The following is a 15,457-nucleotide window of genomic DNA, read 5'->3' as shown; positions in this document are numbered from 1 at the left end:
ACATGGTAAAATGCAGCTCGCTCAACTCTTAACGAATCGCTGTTTGTTAGATCGTAACATTTTTTACTTTTGGTCTAAAAGGACCTTAAAGCTGCATTTACTCCGAGGTTATTCGCTGTGCCGGTGCTCTCGACTTATATAGGTATATTGTCAAAATGATCAAATGACTATCTGACCTGCATCGTACTTTTCTCTAATCGAATCACTTCTATCACGAACATGGTACCGTGTAGACAGTGATGGGAAGGAATGGCCCATTGGGAAGAGCTGGGCTGTATTTTGCTAGAATGGGAGCAATTTTTTCCTATCCTACCTGTAAGGATACATTCACACGAACGTGGCCAACCTCAGCCGTGAAGAACTACCGTCTTTCACGTCTGAGGTGTACCCTTGTGGGACGCGTTATCGTGCATTCCCTATAGACAAGTTTATGGTGGGATGCGTGAAGCGGAAAAAAAATTGGTCCTATTTTGTCACGTACCCTTCACAAGCTCCGTGAACAGCCCGAATTGAAATACATGAGTCCGTGTGGCGGCCGTGGTTTTAACGGCCGTCACACGAATGTGATACTCTCTCGTCTGAATGTGCCCTTAGGCTAAAAACGACAGATTGCTGTACAAAACGTCTTTGATGACATAGATAAAACCTTGTACGAATAAGACTCTTCAGATCGCTAAGCAACTTGTGTTCTGCTTGATGATGAAAGCTGAGCTTTATTCTTTGTGTCTTCTCATGAACAAAACATTGTTTAAATAAGTGAATATTTCAATACTGATCCTGACAGCCGGATGTGGCAGTGAGCGATATGTACTGTAGCTAGATCTGTTTACGTGCTATTTCCATCAGGCCAGTGTTAAACTATTTCAAAATTCTTCATTAATAATTCCCGTATGAAAGTTCTGACTGTTCTGTACTTGGGTCAAACAATTGGAACACAGAACGCTTGGTGCAATCGATGCCAACCATCATATGATCTGCACCTTCCACCCGTAACCACTAGACCGTTGACTGATCATCTTTAGAAGATGATTGAGAATAAAAACTATATATTGCAGAAGTTTCACCTGGAAATAAATTTTAATTTTTAAAAAAACAAAACCCTAAACTTTCATATAGTGCAGGTTGCGGGACATGGATAAATCAAATTCTCCATACATTCTGAAACAACATTCAGTGAACTTTGCAAAAGCGGAATGTGCATTGCCTAATGTATTACTATTATAATAGTGGTAGAAACTAATGACCGAGGCAAATGTATGATCCTCCCTCTGATACAACCTTAGCAAATGTCTGTCGGCCTAAAAAAAAAGATTCTGTGAGTTTATGCACATTAGATAGTTAATGGGGTTGTCTAGTTTAGAAAACCCAGTTTCATATACTCTATTTGGGCATTCGGAGTTAGAGGTGGGTCCTCATCTCTTGGCCAAAGTGGAGAGTGGTTACAAAGTGTCTCTCGCTCTGGAGGACCAGTCCTGTCCTGCGTTATACAGACTACCCACTGCTTTAAAGGGGTTATGTGGGGATAAAAAAGTATTAGCAGTGTACTCACTGCAGTATGTGAGTACTTGCACATATACAATTCGGTCCCCCATCACGCGGATTCTGATATTTTCATAGATTTCTATAGCGCTGCCGGGGGATCGGAAGTCTAGTTGCACAGCCTCCTTTGATGACACGACTCTTCGTCATGTGACCGACCCCGTTGTACTCCATGTACAAGCAGGAGCACATGGAGTACAGTGAGGTCGGTCACGAGACCGATGAAAATCTCAATCAGTGCAACGGGGGACTGGAATGTATAATCGCGAATGTACTCTCATACTGCACTGTGTAATGCTTAATTTCACCTGTGGTGGCACTGCAGGAAAATTGAACTTGTGTTTTTTGCAGGCGGAAAATCTGCCTCAAAATTCCGTTTGGAATTTTGAGGCAGATTTTGCTCTGCCTTCACGCCAATTTTCGTGGTGTTTTTCGTCCGCGGCCATTGAGCGCCGTGGGCAAACAACGCAGCAAAATATTCTTTTTCTGCCTCCCATTGATGTCAATGGGAGGTCAGAGATGTAAACGCCCGAAAATAGGGCATGTTGCTTCTTTTTCCCGCGAGACGGTTTTTCCGCTCGCGGGGAAAAAAACTCCACCTCCCATTGAAATCAATGGGAGGCATTTTCGGCCAATTTTTTACGCGTTTTCCGGCTCTGTTTCCGCGTCAAAAAACGTGTCAAAAAACTTTGTGTGAAGGGATATAGTATGTGTGTGATTTACTAACCCGGCATATCCGGGACATTACTTCCTTCCTATCATATGCCACAAGTAAACACACGTGTAGACATTATTTAATTGTTTAAATGTATGGATTATGGTGTTTAGGACTGACATTACTTATGTACTTCCATATTTTGCGCCATATAGCAGCAGGATGTCCATGCTCCTGTTCTGTATCTGGTGACTTTACAAGCCGTGAGCTTCAGAAAATAGATGGGCTTTGGGGTATATGGGCCATGACATAGATGTGAGGAGCCGGCTGTTGTCGGATTCCGCAAATAGCACATTCTGAGACAAGTGTCTCCTAATGAGGTGTTAGATATGTCTACACAGGGCATCGAGCCGAGACAGCCAGCATAATGTGACTCGTCTGGCTATCTCTTTCCTGAGATTCTTACTGTATGATGTACAGTCAACTGCCTACGACGACGTCTTACCGCCGCTCTGCTGCCCTATCTTAAAGTCAAATCGCTAAATTCCGTTAATTGTAGGTTATCTTTTCATATCCCAAAACAGTCGTTCCCCACACGCATGAAAGGCATAAATGATTCCTATGGTGTAATTTGCAGTCCAGTCTCGGGCATACTCCCTGGTGACTTATTTAGTTAATATTGTTAAGATAGTAGCTAATTGAGTTCATGTATTAGGTGGAAAGAAAATGCAACATGCGGATAGCACAACATTGGAAAAGAAGCGTTAACCGGGCCTGAAGGCTGAGTTGAAAATGTAAAGCCCTTGTACAAGGGGTGATTATTTTTTTTGTGGGGGGAAAAAAATTTCGTATATGGAGTGAAAGTTGGCAAGTTCAGTTATTGGCCAGCGTAGTAGACATGGACAGCGATTGCAAGGTCAGTGAGGACCTAAAAATAATAGTTTGTCGGCGGTACGTCTCCTCGTGTAAACAGGAATCTGTGCGTTGTTAGCAGTCGAGACGAGGTGTGGAATTGTTGCACAGAAATCTCAAGTGAAATAGTAAATATTGGCGATCGGCACTCTTTTCTGTACAAATTTATCTTCATGTGTTAAAAAAAACAAACAACCCTTTCTAATGTGCAGCACAAATATCCAAATTGTGGTTGCGTTTACATTTCTTAAACTGGTTCTATGAAAAATTGCATGCTTTTTTTTTTTTCTTTACGGCTTATTCAGACAAGCGTATATGTAGTCCGTTTGACAGCAGTTAAAACGACGGCCGTCACACGGTCTCATGTACTTCAATGGGGCCGTTCACACGATCGTTGCTTCAACGAAGCGCGTGAAGGGCCGGTGAAAAAAATATGACATGTCCTATATTTTTGCGCTTCATGCAACCCTCCATAGACTCTAGTCTATGGGGGATGCGTGAGAACGCGTGCAGCATGGGGTCACCTTGTACGTGAAAAACTAGTTTTTCACGTCCGAGGTTGGCTACGTTCGTCTGAATGTAGCCTTAGGCTGCAAGCTTTGCTTAGGGGCTGCGTTTTTGAAACAAAAATTAAAATAAGTTGCGGCAAAAAAATGTTGCACAGATCTGACCCTGTATATGCATACTCGATGCGTTATTTAAAGGGGTTTTCCAGGGAAACATATTGATGGCCTATCCTTAGGACACGCCATCAATTTGTAATCAGTGGGTCCCACACGTCAGCAGAACGAGGGGGGCACAGTGCTCTGCTATGCAGTCACAGCAGCACATGTGCATGCAGCGGAGCTTGGTCCTGCATCTCAGCCCCGTTCACTTTAGGGACTATCCACTCGGTAAACATTCTTCTGAACGTGGGGTCCCAGGGTTTGGACCCTCACTGACCACACATTGATGGCCAATCGAAGACTCCGCATATTCAGTGGTAATGGGGAACTTGTGTTATTTATGGACAACAACTTGGTTTCCCCGAGGACAGAAGAATGAAGGAGTTGAGACATTTGATATATTTTTTTGGATCCTTTGCTTTCTATTCCCGTGCGATGAGCACTTAACGGTATAGATTTTCCCACAGGCCTTCCTCCCATTCCTAGCCCTTTCTCAGCCTTTCTGCCTGTTTCTTAGCACCTGTTTCATTCCTTCTCTCCCCCTCAGCTCTGTGGAGTGTATGGAATTTTGTTTAGATATTACACACATCCTGAAGCGGAGAGATAGTTTCCTGTAACCATCTGTGTCTGTCCGAGGCGCCGGGAGGTGCTGCTCCATACCTGCAGGGAGTAAGTGTCCAGCCGCAATAAGTGCGGGGGCGCTCATCTACAGGGCACTGGGCTGAGGGGGATAATACTAAATGCACGACGGTAAAAGAACAAGCCTTAATTCTCAGGGCATGTTCACATGCAGTGAGCCAAAACGTCTGAAAATACGGAGCTGTTTTCAGGCGAAAACAGCTCCTGATTTTCAGAAGTTTTTTTAACAACTCACGTTTTTCGTGGTGTTTTTTTTTACAATGGAGTCAATGAAAAACGCCTCCAAAGACGTCCCAAGAAGTGTCCTGCACTTCTTTTGACAAGCCGTCATTTTACGTGCCGTATTTTGACAGCGATACGTAAAATAATGTCTCGTGGGAGTAGAACATTGTAATTCCCATTGAAAGCAATGGGCAGCAAATATGGATGTCATTAATGGCTCCCATGGGAGAAGTAACCTAGCTTTCCCAGACTCCAGAATGGCAAATGTGCCAAATCATGTAGTGATACATTCACTTACTGTGTATCGCTACCGGTTCGGGTAGTTCTAGAATTCACAAGTTCTGCAACATCTCCTTTTTGTTGTAATGACAGCCATGTTGTGTGTCACCCAGCTTTCCCAGAAACTGATATGTCCAAGAAACAGCTGAATAGACCTTCGAAAAACTGGACAGAAGAGGACAACTCCGGGACCTGGATTTATAGTTTTATTCTCTGGGACTGTGTATACAGCCATCTACTTCTAGCTGTGAGCGCTGCCTCAAAAAAACATGTTTGGTATCTCTTCTTGTACTGATACTTATCGGTGTAAAACTTGTCATTATGAAAAAAGTACAGATTTCGATTCCTCTAAAAAAAGTGAAACGCCAGTCTTAAAAAAAAAAAACAAAAAAAAACAACAAAAAAAAACGCCCCAAAACTGGAAGATTTACGGACACAAATTGGTAGCCCATTTGGCTTTGCTCATACTTTTCTATGTTTAATTGGCACAGTGACCTAGCAGGGTAACCAGTCTGTACCTGGTAAGGGGACCGTGAGAGTGGCAGGAGGCCCTGGCGCGAGTTGTGTGTTTTGTGGTTGTGCCTCTCATAAACTAACAATGAAACAGCTGGTTTGCAGCTGCGCTCATCATCCTGGGAACCTTCGTGCCGGACAGTTGTTCCAGATGTTCTGTGAAATAATTGCGTGGGGGGCGGCTGCTTTTCTCACTCCCAATCTGTCTGTATCTCTCATCTTTCATTTGTTCCCCTCATGTCTTTTTTATTTCATGTGTTTCATATGCATTCTTCTTCCTTTACTCATTTTCCAAACTTTAATAAGCAGGGAAGTTTCTTATCTGTCATACACATCCTCGATCCTCTGTGCTGCTCTTCAGTGCCCACAATGCTTTATATTTAGTAGCAAGAAGGTTTTGAAAAGTTAAATCTGTCGTCTGCTGAGGTATAATATAGATCACATGTGTAATGTTGGAATTTTTTTTTGTATCTGACGACTCTCCCACCACTCAACACTGATTATAGTTCTCTTTTCTTCTAGGGAAGTCCTTTGATATTACTTATGTACGTTTGAAGTTCCATACCAGTCGCCCCGAGAGTTTTACCCTATACAAGCGGACACGCGAAGATGGTCCATGGATCCCCTACCAGTTTTACAGTGGCTCCTGTGAGAATACGTACCAAAAAAACAACCGAGGCTTCATCCGCACTGGAGAAGATGAACAGCAGGCTCTTTGCACGGATGAATTCAGTGATATCTCACCGTTAACAGGCGGCAATGTTGCGTTCTCTACTCTTGAGGGCAGACCGAGCGCGTACAACTTTGACGTTAGTCCTGTTTTGCAGGTAAATGATCTAATCTGTATTTACACTCCAGGCACACTTGTGGCATGTTCACGCGCGCAGACTAGTTGCAAGAAATTTCTGCCACTGAAAAGTTGTTCCATGCATGTGAATGAGGTTGGCCATGGCTTTCTGCAAACCCCATGCAGATAAATGGAAGAGTCGCAAATAATCTGCCACATGTGAACATACCCTTACTCATTTTGGTTTCCAACTTGGGATCCCCCACTATAAGCTAAAGCAGAGAGTCACTAATATGCGGTTCTCGCTCTGGTGGACTCAGGATTTCCACGTGCTACATCTATGGCCACCATGTAATACTAAATTATCTGATTGGTTTGACCACTTTTGATACGCGTAAAGTAACAAGCGGGCTGGTTCAGACTCGTACGGGGGCCATACACTGAAAAAATATACACACGAGAATCCGTCCAACCGCTTTCTTCAGTGGGGAGAAAGGAAAAAGCTTATGGATTGTGACCAGAGGGAACAAAGGACCATGTATGTTAAAATCCAGCACGCCCTATCCTTTATTCCCTGCCAACATCTGCCATCAGGGGAGAGTTGGAAGACCCTCCAGAGTCTCTGTCAATGCTGAGCCTTAAAATTTAGGTTCTGTTTACAGCAAAATGAGTTTTAATGACCTGTATATTATTAGTCCAGATATATTACTAAAGCCTAAGAGCACATTATAACAAATCGTGACTACTGCATCACTTTTTGCCTGCAGGATTGGGTGACCGCTACAGACATCCGCGTAACTCTGAACAGACTCAATACATTTGGAGATGAAGTGTTCAGTGATCCGAAGGTGCTGAAATCTTATTACTATGCCATTTCAGATTTTGCAGTAGGAGGCAGGTGAGTTTCTAATTACGGATAGTGGATATATGGTTCTCGATCTACTTTTCATATTGTGCAGCAATATTTCTCTATGGCTTAATTACAGTAAAAGTGGAATTTACTGGTGGAAATGGGAGATCTTAAAGAGGACCTGTTGGCTCTCCTGACATGTCTGTTTTGTTAAATACTTTTATTCGCCTTAAAGAGGCTCTGTCACCAGATTTTGCAACCCCTATCTGCTATTGCAGCAGATCGGCGCTGCAATGTAGATTACAGTAACGTTTTTATTTTTAAAAAACGAGCATTTTTGGCCAAGTTATGACCATTTTTGTATTTATGCAAATGAGGCTTGCAAAAGTCCAAGTGGGCGTGTTTACAGTAAAAGTACAAGTGGGCGTGTATTATGTGTGTTACATCGGGGCGTTTTTACTACTTTTACTAGCTGGGCGTTCTGACGAGAAGTATCATCCACTTCTCTTCAGAACGCCCAGCTTCTGGCAGTGCAGACACAGCCGTGTTCTCGAGAGATCACGCTGTGACGTCACTCACTTCCTGCCCCAGGTCCTGCATCGTGTCGGCCACATCGGCACCAGAGGCTACAGTTGATTCTGCATCAGCGTTTGCAGTTAAGTCGATGTAGCTACTTACCTGCAAACGCTGATGCTGCTGCAGAATCAACTGTAGCCTCTGGTGCCGATGTGGCCGACACGATGCAGGACCTGGGGCAGGAAGTGACGTCACAGCGTGATCTCTCGAGAACACGCTGTGTGTCTGCACTGCCAGAAGCTGGGCGTTGTGAAGAGAAGTGGATGATACTTCTCGTCAGAACGCCCAGCTAGTAAAAGTAGTAAAAACGCCCCGATGTACGCACATAATACACGCCCACTTGGACTTTTACTTTTAAACACACCCACTTGGACTTTTGCAAGCCTCATTTGCATAACTACAAAAATGGTCATAACTTGGCGAAAAATGCTCGTTTTTTAAAAATAAAAACGTTACTGTAATCTACATTGCAGCGCCTATCTGCTGCAATAGCAGATAGGGGCTGCAAAATCTGGTGACAGAGCCTCTTTAAAGTAAAACTTCTGGAACATCTTTTCTTGGGTAAAAAGTTACAACAAAGTGTAACCGTTCCTTTTTTAAAGAGGGGGGTGTGCCTACACTGTCCAATCAGTGTGGACCGTGTCAGACTACATGGGGGCACACCCAATTGATAAGGAATCGTAAAGCTCAATTGTCAACTTTTTCATGTTTCCAGGAGGAATAACAGAGGAACAGCACAATTGAGTTCTAAGCAACGATGCTCCAGAATTTTTTCATGAGGAATAAAAGTATTTGACTAAAACAGACAGACATGGCAGGAGAGCTACAAGGTCATATGTAAGCCTTTTAGTAGACCCTGGGACTACGAGGCTTCTGTGCTGTGGGTGGTGGTCCTACATTATCCGCATTGGTTATCTTGAACCAACTTAAACTCCTCATGCTAAAGTGACCCTGAAAGCTGACCCTGGAATTCATGTATTCTATTTAATGGTGTCTAGCTTCTGTATCCTTAAAGAGGCTCTGTCACCAGATTATTCGTGCCCTATCTCCTACATAATCTGATCGGCGCTGTAATGTAGATAAAAACAGTGGTTTTTATTTTGAAAAACGATCATTTTTGAGCAAGTTATGAGCTAGTTTAGATTTATGCTAATGAGTTTCTCAATGGACAACTGGGCGTGTTTTTACTTTTTACCAGCTGGGTGTTGTACAGAGAAGTGTATGACGCTGACCAATCAGTGACCAATCAGTGACCTGCACTTCTCATTGTTCCAGCCCAGCATGATCCACAGGACAGTGTGATTGTGCAGTGAAAGAAGCTGGGCTGGAACAATGAAAAGTGTAGGTCACTGGTCACTGATTGGTCAACGTCATACACTTCTCTGTACAACACCCAGTTGGTAAAAAGTAAAAACACGCCCAGTTGTCCATTGAGAAACTCATTAGCATAAATCTAAACTAGCTCATAACTTGCTCAAAAATGATCGTTTTTCAAAATAAAAACCACTGCTGTTATCTACATTACAGCGCCAATCACATTATGTAGGAGATAGGACACTTATAATCTGGTGACAGAGTCTCTTTAAGTAAAAGAACCTTAATTTTCTTCTCCTGAAAGTTGCAATAAAGACGTTCACTATTTTATGATGTTCCGTAGTGGAAACACAGAGATATTTCGGCAGTCTTATCCTCACGTGTGCCGTCTCCCTGCGTTTTTTTCCTTCTTCATTCTCCTATTGTGCAATGTTCCTCTGGACGGTAAATTATGAGAACAGCCTTGTTGTTGGTGTTATGACAATGTACAAGCCAATATTTGTCGGGTGTAGTTCCTTTTTTTTTTAGCTCCTCTGAGTATCATTTACTTGTGTCATCCAGAATTTCTCTTGTTTTCAGGTGCAAGTGTAACGGCCACGCCAGCGAATGTGTGCGCAATGAGTTTGACAAGCTGATTTGTAACTGCAAGCATAACACATTTGGTGTTGACTGTGAAAAATGTTTGCCCTTCTTTAATGATCGACCCTGGAGGAGGGCGACTTCTGAAAGTGCCAGCGAGTGTTTGCGTGAGTAATATTTTATTTTTTTGGCTGTCCATTTTGATCTACTGTTTTAGGGCCTGTTCACATCTGCGTTGGAGGCTCTGTAAGGGACCTTTGTCACCGCCTCCTCTTCCAGAAGAAAGAAGTGCAACTTTCTTGACCATCTTGCAAGCCAGTGCCATACTTCAGAATAAGACCTAGTTTGGGTTTGTGCTAAAATTTGAACCTCATCGGCTCATACCAAGGCATTGGGTATCTTTTGTGAAGTTCCGTTTGAACATCTCCACTTGAATACTTATCATTCAGGAAAGCCAGAAAATGGGGGAACTCCTCCCTGTGTATTAGCCAATTTATGGTGTCCCATAGCGAAGGTCTCAGACCACAATTGCATTTACACTAGGACTACTCCTAGCCAATGATGCCTCTGCTGTACTTTACCTACATTATAGTCCGTAGTGATTTAAATGGTGATCCACTTTTTATTATGAGTTTTTACCATATTTTTCTGTCTGTTTAATTTTTACAGCCTGTAATTGTAACGGCCGCTCTGAAGAATGTTACTTTGATCCAGAGCTGTACCGTTCCACAGGACACGGTGGGCATTGTACAGGCTGTTCAGACAATACGGATGGACCAAACTGCCAGCGTTGTAAAGAAAACTACTATCGGCAGAATGATGATGAACCTTGCCTGATTTGCAATTGTAACCCTGTTGGTACGTATATATCACTTTAAGGAGCTTCTTATGGAGGACCCTGTAATGTAAAATAGATTTTGTGCTGTAGTTGTAAGTTTTGTTGCCTTGCAGAAATATGGAGTTTGGTGACCACCCATGTGCGAGCAGTAATGATGACCAGAACATACTGAAATTTCTGCCATCCATTGCTATTGGTTGTCACGTTTTCTGTGTACGTTCAGCGTATGTACTGAATACGACGGCATACATAGAGCCCTATGGACCAAGCGAATGTCAAAAGCGTGACCTTTTGGCGTCTGTAGGGCAGGTATGCATTTTACTTTGTATTTTATTTTTCTGTATAGGAAAGCATAGTCTGCTGTTCTTTCCTATTCAGTGAGCAAAAAAGTATACCCCATGGTATACTTTTTTCTTTTTTTTTTTTTTTTTTTTTAACATGGGGGGCCTATGGGTCAAATATGCCACTATATGACATGCAGTGGCATACGTCGTGCTTTTATGTTTGGCACATTGGGAAATTTTCCCTGCTTATAAGTAGAGTGTAAAGGGAAAACGTGATGTGAACAGATCCCCTCTGCAGTGAAATGCTTATCTTCACATTCTGGAAAATCTCTCCTGGGTCTGAAACAAACAAACATCGTCCTATAAACACATTGGTTTTGAGTAGACGGTGTCGAGCATTGCAATCCTATGTAAATAAGCATCATGCTGTCTTCTAAACAAAGGAGACCGCACACTGATATTCTGACCCTTTTGGCTTTGTATTTTGAGATCTCCTGCATTCCAGCATCACGCTCTAAGATCACATATGCTGCGGGTGCGGAGCCATGGTATTTATCATATAGCAGCAAAAAAAAAAAATATATATATTTATTTACTTCATTTATTATAAATCTACACAGCAAGCTGATATTGAAAAAAAAATTATAATAATAATTAAGAGGATATTACATTTACAATTTTCAACTACAGAATAAGCCATTGAAACTGTATCCAATTGTCTTTCTTTGTGCCAATAATTTCAGAAGCTATTTTTCATACATCAAGAAAAAGTTGTTTTTACACTTTTATTTTAGAGGTTCCAGCTGTCCTGTATATACATAGTGAAGTAAGGAGCTTAAAAATGTTAGAATTAGATTAACAGCATCCACCTGAGGCCACGTTCACACATGGTATATCTGTTGTGGAAGATCCGCAGCACAATGCAAGCGCACGGTGGATAAAATCTGCACCAATTTCAGGGCATGCTCTATATGTTGTAGATTTATTTTTTTTCTATGACAAATTCACCCTCTTGCAAGGAAATTACATTTCCAGCCTGTGAACATGGCTGTTTTATGAAAGAAACATGTCTGTACTCTGCAGAATGAAGCGTCATGGCCGGTAGATTTAAACTTGCTTTTGTGCTAAGATTAGGTCATTCTAACCAATAGAAGTGTTTTTTTTTTAAGGCAATTACAGTTTCCTAATACAAGTATTCCACCTGGAAATGTATGAATATTTTGACAACTGGGTGTTACCATTCCTATGGTCAATACTGTGTCCCTACACAGTCTGACCTTTTGTCTAATCATAAATTTCCAGGAGGAATAACAGAGGAATGAGACCACACAGAGAAAAGACGTTCCAGCATTATTTCATTGGAAATACAAATATTTAGTAAATCGATGTTTCAGGAAAGTCTTATCTGGCTTCTAATTCTTGCTTCGCTCTTGTGATACCCTGCAGGTTCTCTTAGCACGCAGTGTGATAACTATGGACGCTGTAGCTGTAAACCCGGAGTGATGGGAGAGAAGTGTGACCGATGCCAGCCTGGCTTCCATTCACTGACAGAGGCTGGCTGCAGGTAATAACCTCACTTCAGACAAGGCCACCCCTGCTATAGGCATGCATGTTATATTAGGTAGTAACTCCTGTTCTTGTCTTTAGACCTTGTGCGTGTAATGCGGCTGGTAGTACAGATGACTGCAATGTGGAGACCGGACGCTGCAGCTGTAAAGACAATGTGGAAGGCTTCAACTGTGAGAGGTAAAAGTTAGAAGCCATATAAATGGAACGATCATACATATTGTTGCACTCTTAATCTGGCCTTTTTTTTTAATTTATTTATTTTTAATAATTTGCTGTCCAGGGTTTGCTTTTGGTTGAGTCCTGGATCGGACAAGTTGGTTTTTAAGTGTCCAATTCTGTTTCCGCTGTGGATAAGCAATGCCGTTTACCTGCATTATAGTATTGTGCAGCCTATAGGGAGCAAAAAAACGAGACTTCATTGGTACAAAAATTGGAATTGGTGAAAGTACTAGCTCTAAGCCAGGTTTTTCCTATAAATTTAGCATCCTTCAGGGCAAGTTGCCTGGCATCAGGCACCGCTATAAGGATGGCAAGCTTTTCTGCAGTGGCCAGTCCCGTTCATTAGATCAACAAACTATACTGGTTGGCCCCTACTTTAGAAGCCATCAAACATTTAGAAACTTTGGAATGATGTCAACGCTTTTTTCCACGTGTCTCACGAGTTTCCTTCTTTCCTTTTATTTATATTTTTTTGTATTTTATCGTGTAGATATCTTCTACAATAATCACTTGTAACGATATGTATTGCAAATATCACATTTTTTTTATTCTCGGCCTGCTGGGAGCTACCTATTTTTTTTATTTTAGAAATATATCTCTATATCTCTATCTATCAAAAAGCACATGTAAAGGAATCTGACCCTCCAGAAGACTCCTATAAGTGAGGTTGTATACTGTCATGAAAGCTGTTTCACTCTTCCCCTCACTTCTCTTTAAGGTGTAAACCTGGTTTCTTTCACATGGATGCAGCAAATCATCGTGGCTGCACTCCTTGTTTCTGTTATGGCCATTCCTCCGTGTGCAGTAGTGCTGAAGGATTCACCGTTGCCAAGATCGTCTCCACGTTTGAGACCGGTAATTATCTTCTAGGGTTGGGAATTTCGTCACCACCTTCTTCTATGTTCATAAATAGCTACATTTTAATAACCATCTTAAGACTGCGCTGGCTACTGTTTCACATTAATACAGGTCACATCCTGACCACTTATTACTTTCCTATTAGTTCTTTTTTTTTTTTTTTTTTTTTACACTGTTGTCGTTTTTGTTATGTGTAAAGATACTAGATGTTTGTCAGCGGCTCCATATAGCAAGCTGATGCCTATAGGGATCAGAAGTTCATCTACCTTGCATGTCGGTCAGACAGCATGTACATGAAAGTGGTTGTCCATGTTGGGGTCTGTTTTTTTTACTGATGACCTATCCACAGGATAGGTCATCAGAGTATGATCGGTGGGGGTCAGACACCCGGACCCCGCACTGATCAGTTAAACGGTCTATTAATTCCCCAGTTACTCCACACTATGATCTGCAAACCTGCGCTTGGGCAGCAGCATATGTCCAGTTTTGTGCAGTTGTCAGAGATGTAGTTTTTTGCAGACTGTATGAATGCCTGTTTTACAAATGGGACATTGACTGATTAACTGCATTCTGCTTTCTCTGCTGGAACTTGATTTACATGCCTGTGGTGTCTTTTAGGTACAGACGAGTGGTCGGCACACCAGAGAGATGGGGGTGTATACCCCCTAACTTGGGTTTCTGAAAGCAGCTCATTGTCGGTCACCTCTGAGAGCTACTTTCCCATCTACTTCATTGCACCTGGTAAGTCTAGAGGAAGTACTACAACAGGAAACAGCGCCACCTTTGTCCTTGGTTTGTGTCGGGTAATGCAGCCCAGCCTTATTTACTTTTTAAAGGGGTTGTAAGAGATTAGTTATTATAAGTCTGAAAATCTCTGTAATGTACTTTTTTAGCTGTTCTCTCTACGAAGCTGCAGCCTAATATTTTTTTTAACTGCATTTTGTTGAAGAAGTTGTACTAGATTAGAAAAACATTGCTGCTTTCTTCCAAAAACTGCACCCCACACAACCTGTGGACAGGTGTGGCGCTATTTTTGGAGGAAAGCAGCCGTATTGTTTTAATCCTTTTCAACCCCTCTAACAAAACGTGGACCAAATGTATTCAGACCACAGCTTAGTAGAGAGCACAGCTAAGAAAGTGCGTTACTGAGATTTTCAGACTGCTAACGACTAATTATAATTTATTATTAACAAGAATTTAAAGTGGTCCAATGTTTACTTGATTGTCTGATAAATTGTTTTTTGTAAAACCCCTTCCTATTACCAGGACAGACTGAGTACAATCCCTGATTTAAAAAGGTTGTCTCTTCACACATCCCCTTTCAGTACGGAGCCGCTGTGGTGATAAGCTAATCTCCACGGGTCAGGCTCCCAGCACCCCTGGGATACAGCTGATTGTACCCAGGGAAGCTGCAAGCAGCAAAAAAAATGGCCGTCCACGTAGCACATTGGCTTGAGATCGCCGGAATGGTAGCTTCTCTTACATGGTAGTTTAGCTCTGTTCTGTCTCAATGGGGGAATCCCCTCTGACGACCATATGCCCCTTTTAAAATGCTCCAGGACGGAAAATAACCTATGAGCATTATGTTTTTTAATTTCTAGAACATAGTTTTCCGATGAGCACTTGCATGATATTATAATTTTGGAACATACAGTTCCTCCTGTGTGAAGAGGGGAGCAGAGGACTTACTGCAGGAAGTTAATAAGTGATGAACTCTGTTATCACGATTATCTTATGCGCTCTGGTAAAATGTTATTTCTAGCTGGCAGACAAAATCTTATATTAAGGGAAGGCTGTCTTGTGGCTCAGGATGTGGTTTAATTTAGAACTGCGGTCTGCAGGAGATCAGGCATTCAATGTCATTGCTCTACATCTGTCGTTATCTACTCTGACATCTAGTGGCTAACAATGGTACAGCACAAATTGCAATACATACATCACAAAACTAGAGAAATTTGTCATTACTTACAGGGGGTCTGTCTCCCTTTATGACGATACATCATATCTAGGTATGGCTTAGCTAGGCTACATCCTATGTGCTTACCCCCATACCTAAAACAAGGAATATAGGAATGCATCTAGATAAAAACACTTCCCTATGCAGGGACAGTATCCGATAAAATTGTGCGTGTCTATGAGAAATGATAGTAAACAATCCC

The 15,457-nt window shown here is 42.0% G+C and overlaps 1 protein-coding gene across 1 annotated transcript in view; it reads left to right on the top strand.

Annotated features, from left to right (window-relative positions):
- LAMC1 (laminin subunit gamma 1) overlaps nt 1-15,457 on the top strand; it is a 103,094-nt gene that overhangs the window by 64,329 nt on the left and 23,308 nt on the right. Inside the window, exons 2-9 of the mRNA XM_075833124.1 lie at nt 5,947-6,251; nt 6,979-7,109; nt 9,531-9,697; nt 10,200-10,388; nt 12,099-12,216; nt 12,300-12,398; nt 13,159-13,295; nt 13,917-14,039. Coding sequence (XP_075689239.1) covers nt 5,947-6,251; nt 6,979-7,109; nt 9,531-9,697; nt 10,200-10,388; nt 12,099-12,216; nt 12,300-12,398; nt 13,159-13,295; nt 13,917-14,039 — 1,269 coding nt within the window. The remainder of the gene's footprint in view (nt 1-5,946; nt 6,252-6,978; nt 7,110-9,530; nt 9,698-10,199; nt 10,389-12,098; nt 12,217-12,299; nt 12,399-13,158; nt 13,296-13,916; nt 14,040-15,457) is intronic.

Source organism: Rhinoderma darwinii, chromosome 7 (genome assembly GCF_050947455.1).
Source record: "Rhinoderma darwinii isolate aRhiDar2 chromosome 7, aRhiDar2.hap1, whole genome shotgun sequence".
Lineage (NCBI taxonomy): Eukaryota > Metazoa > Chordata > Amphibia > Anura > Rhinodermatidae > Rhinoderma > Rhinoderma darwinii.
Note: the sequence above shows the minus strand (reverse complement) of the source record. Positions and strands in the feature narration are given on the sequence as shown.